The sequence below is a fragment of the Ciconia boyciana genome, chromosome 20, assembly GCF_034638445.1.
Source record: "Ciconia boyciana chromosome 20, ASM3463844v1, whole genome shotgun sequence".
Taxonomy (NCBI): Eukaryota; Metazoa; Chordata; class Aves; order Ciconiiformes; family Ciconiidae; genus Ciconia; species Ciconia boyciana.
In genome coordinates this window covers 1,026,601-1,035,700 of record NC_132953.1, presented here as the reverse complement: position 1 = coordinate 1,035,700, position 9,100 = coordinate 1,026,601, and the positions used below count along the sequence as shown (strand labels likewise).

General features: G+C 52.1%; 1 protein-coding gene across 1 annotated transcript in view; it reads left to right on the top strand.

Annotated features, from left to right (window-relative positions):
* The first annotated feature begins 451 nt into the window (after positions 1–451).
* KIRREL3 (kirre like nephrin family adhesion molecule 3) overlaps positions 452–9,100 on the top strand; it is a 342,948-nt gene continuing 334,299 nt past the window's right edge. Inside the window, exon 1 of the mRNA XM_072884708.1 lies at positions 452–622. Coding sequence (XP_072740809.1) covers positions 562–622 — 61 coding nt within the window. The 5' untranslated portion in view covers positions 452–561. The remainder of the gene's footprint in view (positions 623–9,100) is intronic.

Sequence of the window (9,100 nt, the reverse complement as noted above, 5' to 3'; positions counted from 1 at the left end):
GCCGGGGGGTGGCGTGGCTGGCGGGCAGCACCAACCTCCCCCCCTCAAATTTAGAGATCTGAGGGGGAGAAGCCATGAAACTGCGCTCCTGCTTTATTTGCCCCGGGGGGAGGTTGGGGGGGCATGCCTTCTTGCCTCCCCCGAATTTACACCACACGCACACCCCCCTACCTTTGGCTGTGCACCCAGCAAGCACTTGGGGGGTGCACAAATGCCCCCCCCCCTTTTTTTTTTCCCTTTCTTCCCCTTCCCTCCCCCCCCGCTGTGCATCCCATGCCGGGCTGAGCCATCCCCACCCCCCGGCTGCACGCAAGTTACTCCCCCTTCACCCATCACTTTCCTTCCCTCCCTCCCCTTTCTCTTCCCCCCCCTCCTCAAAAAGCCAGGCTGCGCCGGCGAGGCTCGCTCCGCCAGTCAAGGCAGCGCTGCCGGGGGAGGAGCTGGGGGGGCGGCGGCGGCGATGGAGCCGGGCGAGCGGAGCCGGCGGGCGGCGGCCTGAAGCCCCCCGCCGGCGGCGGCAGCGGAGCCCCCCTACTCCCGACGCCGAGCCCACCCTGAGGAATGAGCGCTTTCCAGGCAGACCTCCTCCTCCTCCTCCTCGGGTGCTTCCTGCTCAGCCACGGTAGGACCCGGCGCTGCACTTAGTTTCCGAGCGGGGCGGACGGGAGGAGAGCGGGGGGTGGTGTCTCCGGGTGGGGGGCTGCGTGTGCTTTTGCTCCTTGCACAAGGGGGGGAAGGGGGGGGAGAGAGGGAGGATTGCAGAGTTTTTGCATGCATCTCTGGCGAGGCAGCTTGCCTTTTTTTTTAAAAAAAAAAAGGGGGGGGGGGAAATCTTTAGCATGCAAATGAGTTCTTTCTGCTCCAGCTCCGTTAATTAGATCGTGTTTGTGTGTAAACACGGCTTTGCTCAGCAACAGCCCCCCCATCGCCGCCCGGTCCTTTCGCCGGTACCGGGAAGGCGATGGATGGTTCATTTCGGTGGGGAGGGAAGAAGCCTCTTGCTCTGTCTGGCAGCGGAGACTGGCTCCAGCCCGGGGAGAGCCCGCTGGCTGCGCGGAGGACCCTGCGGTTGCAGAGCCGGGCTGTAGAGAGCGATTTGCTCCTGGGAAGGGGGGGGTGGGGGGGGGAAGAGTTGCTTTGAATGGAGCCAGCCCAGGGGAGGTGGGGAGCGCCTGCGGTGGTGTTGGGGGCTGTCACAGCCCGATCCCACCTCCCCGACAGCACGGGAGCCGGGGCAGGAGTGTGGGAATCCAGAGGAATTTGCCCTGCAACTTTGCTACCTGCTTGTCTTCCCCCCCCCCCCCCCCCAATAAAAAATAAAGAGAGATTTGGGGAGTGCGGGGCGCCCCCCCAATAAAAAATAACAGAAGGATTTGGGGAGTGGGGGGGCGTTTTGGGAAGCTGTATTTGACATGCTGCTGTGTGCCTGGTCCCTGGGCTGTCTGTTACCTGTGGAGGACGCTGAGCTACAGCCAGACCCAAGCTTTGCCTCTCTGCTGCTTATCCCCTCGCAACGCCGGTGTCAAATACCATCTGTGTCACGCCGCCGTGGTCCCGAAGCCAGCTTTTGTGAGGGTAGGGCTTGGGGTTGCTTTAAAATAAAAAAAAGGGGGAGAAAAAAACCACAAACCCCAAACCCACGCAGCTAGTCCATCTGTTGATTAAATGAAGGATAAAACTTTTGCAGAGAGTAGTGCTGCTCAATGGGCAGCTGGTTTTTTTTGCTCAGCCAGACATTATTGCTGAACATCCCCCACCATACGCTGCATTTCCCCCTATTCCCCGAGCAGGGACGCCGTGTTTAGAGGTGGCTGGGCTTCTGGTTGTCCTTACTTCTTCTTTTCCAGGGCTTGGATGTGATGTTGGGCTCCCACGCCTGCCCTCCCTTCCCCTTTTCCCTTTCCCTCTCTCTGCTTGTACTAATATTCCTTCAGGGAGAAAGCTGTGTTTGCATTCGCCTCTGCTTCTGCACAAAAGAAACCCACTGTGTCTTCCGTGTAGATTTCTGGCTGAACAAATTTGAACTCTCTCTGGTACAGCAGGGCAGCAGTGGGTCCGGGGATATCAGCAATTTGGAAGCTGATCTGGCCTCGCATCTCTCCCTGCTCCCACAAATCTCTCAACTCCCTGCAGGTCAAATGGCAGTTTGTTAGCGGAGCTGAGTAAGTTTGTGTCTGGGATCCAGCAGGGATTTGTTTCGTTCCCTCCCCCCCCCCCCCCCTTTTTGCAGCCATTATTTTTAATAAAGGCTAATGCACTTTTTAATAATGCTTCTGCTCAAAAGCTGCCGTGGCTCCTCGGCTCTGCTGCGCGTAGCCTGAGCTCAGTTGATTTGTCTCCCCTGTCTGTACCGTCAGGAGTGTGCATCTGGTACCTTGCTTATTCATGCCGGGTTACGAGGCAGAGAGATAGTGTCTTGCAGAGCGTTTTCAGCTGTTTCCTCCTGTAGGATGAACCGAATGCATTTCTATGGTGTTGCTGCTTGCAGTACATGAGAAAGGGGCTGTCGACAGCATTGTGGCTTTCCCCTTTGGGGTGAAACCATGCAAAGGATCCCTAACAGGATTTCATGCAAAAGCTTCCTTAAACCACATGGTACTTTGGGGGAGGAATGGCCTGGATGTAGGATCTGAAGCTTATTTTCTAGCATATGTTGTGTTTGCCTCCCCTCGAGCAGCTGCTGTGGCTGTTGTGGTGTGTCCAGATGCAGTGGCATTTGCTTTCCGTGGGCAAAGGTGCTCTTAAAGACTGGTGGGCCGTGGGGATGGGATGTTATGTGTGCACCCAGAGGGCAGCCATGCCTCACTCTGGAGGGAGGTGGTGGGCCAAAACTCACTTGAAGGAACAATTAAAATCACTTGACGCTGCCCATCAGGAGTTTCAGTGGCTCCTTTTTGTGGGCGAGGAGCAGGCAGGGCTGCGTTTCCTTGCCTGCAGCACCCAAGTGGCTTGAAGGGATTTGCCATAATAAGGCAGGCAGGACTTAAATTCCCCTGAGCCAAGGGCAGCAGAGATAGGAGGATCACCTCTGCTGAAAGCCTCACTTGGGATCTGCTGTCTGGACACAAGTTTAAAAAAAAAAAACGCAACAAACTCCCTTACTCAAAGCCTTACCGAAAAGGTATTTGCCATCACTGGATCTGTACACTTATGCCCTTGGGTTTGTACTTCATGGGCCCTGTGCCTCCTTGTGGCACGCAGGCATCCTGCTGCTCCTTGCAGGCTCAAACTTGGGCTCCCAGCTGAGCTTGCAGGGTGAAGGTGCTTGTTGCTCCCCGTCTGGGGCTGCGCTGCACCTGGGTGCACACAGGCATTGCTCAGCCTAGGAGGAGGATCTCTTTCACAGCTGACTTCTGTGCTTGAGGTGATCTAGGAAGAACAAATTGCCTTCCCTTGAGCATCCTCTGTCTCTCACCCTTGCAAATGGTCTGAAAGAGCCTGCGTTTTCTTTTTCTGAAAGTCGATAGGTCAATGTTTCCTATATGGGGCTGTTTTTTCCCCTGGTATTGCTCCCTTTTCCACCCGCTCCCCCCCCCCCCCCCCCCCCCCCAAAAGCTGTCAGGAGCACAGCTTTGGTGGAAGGTGAGATGAAGTCACAGCACGATTTGCCTCCTGCGGAGACTAGATGTGTGGTGCCCCTTGGTGGGAAGAAATTGATGCTGCCATGAAACTAGCTGCCTTTGCTTCTGCCTGGTGAATAGCTTTACCCTTCCCTCCTCTGCTCCAGTGTCAGCCAAACTGGGTGAGGCTGGAAGCAACTGGGGAAAGTGCCTCAGCTGTGGGAGGTGGGGCTGTGGGAAGGAGCGCCACTGAAGGTGTACCTACAACCACCTCCTCCTCTTCCTGGCCTGTACTGTAACAACCTAGATGAATTTGGCAGGATCTGAAATTTACCTTGGATGGGAAGATTTCTGCCTGTCTGGGGCTCTCTTTCCAAAGGCATGTTTGCTTTCCCTCAGGGTGATGAATACCAAGTTCTCTGGGTGTTGCAGGGTATGTTTTTCTCCTTCACAGTTCACTTGGTTCCTCCCTGGAAGCAAATGCTTTGCAATCTTCTGTCAGAGGGGCCTGTTATTAGCAGCAGTGGCTCAACATCCCAGGGGCTTGTCATCAGCCCCCCAGGTGGAGAAGGGTGAAATTATGCTGATGAGAGAAACCAGGCCAATTCCACCCACCACCACTGGTTAGGACCAGGAGATGAGGATTTTAGCATCTCAGGGGAGGTTAGTGGGTGACAGGGAGCAAAAATGCAAGCTTATGGAGTGCTAGGAGGTGTGTGTACAAGGGCTGGTGGCTTTGCTCCTCTCCGCAACCCACTGGGTGCCAGGGGCACTTGTGGGTTGCTGTGTCTGGCAACCGTGAGCCTGCTAATGAGAAGCCTGGAATTCTGTGGTCGTGATCCCTCTTTAAAGTTAATTCCTCCTGCCATATAGAGAGCAGGGTAGCTTTACAAGAGGAATGTGTTGGGCTGTTTCCTAAGTGCATGAGGTGAATCTCAGCACTGGGGAGCTGTCTGGGAAGTACAAGGAGCGTGTATGGTGCTGCAAAACAAGCAAGTGCTAACAGGCTTTTAAAATTAAGCCAAGGAAGAGTGCTAGCAGCACAAGAAGTCGCAACTAAAAATGGTTGAGTACCAGACAGTAATGGTTTGGAAAGGTGCTTTGTGAAGACGGGAGGTCCTGCTGGTGGAAAGGTGCGGGTTTGGCAGGGGCACAGGAGTTCACAACTGGGCTGCATGGGAGGAAACCAAAGTAAGGCTCAGGTTAGAGCTGGTGTCGTCCAGTCTGTGCTATCCCGGAGGAACAGTGCAGGATTGCCTCCTCCAATGTCTGTTTTAACATAATTTAGATTTCTGCATGCTTCCCCATCTTCAGTCTGTGCCTCCTGCAGTGAGATTCGCGTGAGGACCGCAGATGACTTTGCTCAAACTGGCTTTCTTGCAAGGTTTCAGTTATTTGAAAAGAACAAGAGGGAGGAGCTGCAGTTTTGTTCAGGTGCCCTTTGCCAGAGGGAGGAAAGCAAGGAGAAACACCTGCCCTGATGCCAATGTTGCATCCCTACCGGCCTCCTCCCTTCCAAGGTGAGGCGGAGGTCCCTGGGCAGTTTATGCACATCACATTTCAGGCAGATGCCAATTACTTCTGTGCTTTCCTGTTGTTTTAGGGGACGCCAACTGGAGTAGAAACGTGCACAGAAATCCCTGACAGGTTACCAGCACTGTGTGTTACCACCTCCCAGTCTCTCTGTAGTTGGACTGCATTTGTTAGAATAAAAAGGCACGATGGTCTTCTTTCTTTTGTAGCTGTAAATAAAGGGGAGAGGCTGATGTGCCCCTTAGGTTGTGAATTGGCTGAGGATCAAGATCTTTGAATAAACTGTTTTCCCACAGCAGTCTGTGATGGAGAGTGTGGCTCGCTTCAAACCTCTGATTTAATGATTGGTTTTGCAAGTTTGTACTGTGCTCCTAGCTTTCAGCTCCTCGGCATGCTGGAGGTGCGGTGCTGGGTGGAGGGGCCTTCGTGCAAAAGCTGCTGGAGCATTGGCTTTACATCACTTCCAGGATCCTTGCAGTAGGGTTTAACAGCTTTTTAAAAATTATTTATTTATTTTAAAGACCAGCAAATTTATAACCACAGTTGATGAAGGCCCTAATTTAGCTTCTGTTCAGGAGCAATGCAAGTCTTTTCCTTGACTTCGTTGGGAGCTACCTCTGGCCAAAGAGAGACAGAGCAGTAGTGACCGTGTACAAGCTTATTTTATAAATCAATAGGTAGTGAAACAAATTGGTTGTAAATCAGCCTCTTACTTATTTGCTGAGATTTAAGGCGGTTGGCGGAGCTGCGGGTTTTTAAGGCGGTCTGCCCTGCCTTCGGGGCTGGCAGTTGTCCCAGCTCTTGCAGGGGGGGGTGTGTGAATCCATCGCCTGCAGTATTAATTTCAAACATGCCAGGAAACGTGCAGGATTTCTTTTCTCTTGGCTGGGAAGAAATGAAGTTTAAAGCCTATGCTACTCTTTCCAGGCAAGGGTGGAATAGCAGCATCCTGATGCTATTGTACGTTTCTATTCCTCTACTTTGCTGCACCTCGAGGAACATCTATACTCCAAACTGCTCAAGGGGGAAAGAGACAAATATCCATTTCTGAATTGTGCATTGTGGTAGGACAGAGCAAACGCTGGGTTCTGGTCTTGGAAACTGCGGCCTAACAGATGTCCTGGTTCAATATGCCTTTTGAGTATAGTCGAGCCTGTTTATTCATTGCCTCGCTGGCAAGACCCATGCTCAAGTGTTTGCCTTTCCCTGGTGGCAGCAGCAGCCTCCAAAGTGGAGCAGAAGGAGCTGTAGGTCGCTTGGCTGTTACATGGCTCTTCCTTTTACTGAGTCGCATTAAACAGCTTAAAATCTAAATGTGCTTTGAGTGTACCTCTTTGCGATGGGCTCTGGGCCTCCTGCCTTTTTTAATGTCACATGCTATAGAAGTAGGAGGTGGAACACTTGCATGGTTAAATTCAGATGCTAACTTCAGGATAAGATCTTGTCTTAATGTGTTCATTCAACGCCCCCACTTGCAACAAAAGCTACAGCAAGCTTTTGGTCTGTTGCATTTTGGGCTCTCAGGGTGGAGCAGGACGTAATTGGTTTTTTGAGGGCTTTGCCATAACTGCTACTCATTAACCATTGATGCAAGCACGTCAGACTTAACTAGGATAATAGATGCTTTCTTTTGTTTCCAATTACTTTGTGTTTGGTGGAATTGCTGCGTGGGTTTGATATGTATGTGGTCAGATGGTGGCTAATTCACCTCTTAAGTGCTAGGGAATTTATGTTCTTGGGTCTGCTCTTGTCATTTTCAATATGGCATGTGGCAAAGCCGTGGTGTGTACACCCTGCCGGGGTGTGCCGGGCTCTGATTGGATGCTGCAGCACCTAAAGGCTAAAAATTTCAGGAGCCTTTTGGGTGAGCAAACCTGTCTGTGTAGGAGGGGAAAACAGAAAATATTCAATAATGTGGTTTTTTTAAGAAGCTCACTACCCAGCAGGATGCATGCTGCAGGCTGGAGGAGCTTTGCTAATTACGGATGAAATATGCACTGATAGTGGAAGGGATGAACTTTCTCAAACTTCCTCTTGGATGAAGGATCAAAGCTTTGTGCTGTGGGTCCAATATTACTTTATTTTCCCCCAAGCAAGGAGTGAGTGGGAGAAGCCATTGGGTTTGGAGTCCCACCTTGCATTTTGGGCAGGTATTAGCTCATTAACTTAATATTGCCTAACTCATTACAAGATTGGAAATGAAGGGTCTGAATCCTTCTCAGGCTTCTCCCCCTCCCCCCAGCATAAATGAGTATTCAAGCTGTATGCTGCCAGTCAGTAAATGTCAATAATTGGATAAGTGTTTCCTTTATATCACTGCAATTTAGCATAAGCTGCTTGGAAACAAATGTCTTCCATAAGCATGCGGTGTTTCAGTAAGTACACAGTCAACATTACTATGAGGATTAAATAGATGTCAGCCCCACTTGTATGCTCAGCATGAAGTTAAGACGGCCGAACTTGCATAACGGCCAGCGTGGCAGTGACACCAGGAGGGATTTTGCAAGTCTCTGTGGAGAGCATGGGATGGAAGGAGCCGCTTTGGATGGAGGCACCTGGATCCTAAGGGCATGTGGAGACAGGGGCTGCAGATGCGCCTTACAGCAGGGGTAGCTGATGGTATGGGGTGCAAAGGGATGCATGGACCTTCCCTCCAGACTAACCGGTCTGCTCTGGAGAGAGCCTTTCTTTCGCACTGGCTGGCAACCCAAAGCCGAAAACTTGATTTACCCAGTGTCGGCTTGAACAGGTGGAGTTGCTGGCTCAGGATGAGTAACCTTCTGCAGATCTGCCCAGGCCACCAGCGCTCGGATGCATTTACCTCTGCCTTTTCCAGTGCAAACTGGGTGTTGCTTGGCTGCAGTTGGGAAAGCAAGGCCAAGGGGTGAGGCTTGGCCGTTGCCTGCTTTGTGGTGAGGAACATGTTGTGCTTTGAGAACTGTCTGTAAGCCCTGAGCTTTTGTACAGCTCAAGGCTTCCCAAAGCCATGGAGGTGCAGGCCATCGTAAGAGTGATGTTGGTCCATGCTGGCAAGGCTTACGCATGTGAAGGTGGATGAAGGGAGATGGTCACCTTTGGCTGCTCTGCCTTCAGCTGTGTGAATGAGAGTTTCTCTCTGCCAAACAGGCAGGGGCATCTGGCTTCTGTAAAGGGATCTAAATCCAGCCAGCACATCAAGGTGTTGCTCAATTGTCAGCAGAGGCTCACATAATTTCTTCAAGCTGCGTGTGCAGGAAGACCCTGCTCTTTACCACCCCTCTCTCTGCATCTTCACCGGTCACCCTGAGGTGTCACTGGATGCTGTCTGGGTTGGTCCGTGGCAAGCTATGCCAGCAAGGAGAGAGAATCTGGGAGCACGGTGGGGGGGCTGAGCTGGATGTGTTTCCATTCCCAATGATGCAAAACTGCTGCTTTCTCCCCAGCTGGCAAGTAGCTGACTGTAGCCACTTGTTCCCAGCTGCACAAAAATAACTGTAGACAAAATCGTTAGCAGTCAGATGAGCCTTATCAGTGCCTCTAATGCCTGTCTCTGCCTCTGGTCTGTGTGGACTTGTTATCCTGCAGAGTGTGTATTTTAATGACTGGCTATTGCTGTTCCAGGTGACTTGAGCAGAGCATCCCAGTCGTGTCCTAGCAGCCCTGGCAAGCAGTCGGAGGTTTTTGCAGCTCATTCGTAGAGCGGAGTCTAACTGTGGCTCTCGCCTCGTTAGGCTGCGCATTTACAGTGCTGAAGAAACAGCTTGCGGACATGTGGGGTGTCTCAATAATTCAGACTAGAGCTAGGGAGTGGCGGGGGTGCCCGGGGAAGGAATACCCGACTATTTCGAATCTCAAACCAGGTCACCTGGCAGAGCTAATGCAGTTTTTATCGTCACTTTTTTCGTTCAGCCTGGCGGTGGCAGCAGCAGCGCTTGCATGGAGCCGAGTGGTCTGCTCCAACCTGCCGGTGTCAGGCTCTTTTGGAGAGGTGCAAGGCGAGCTGCTGGGCTCCAGCTCTGCGAGGAGGC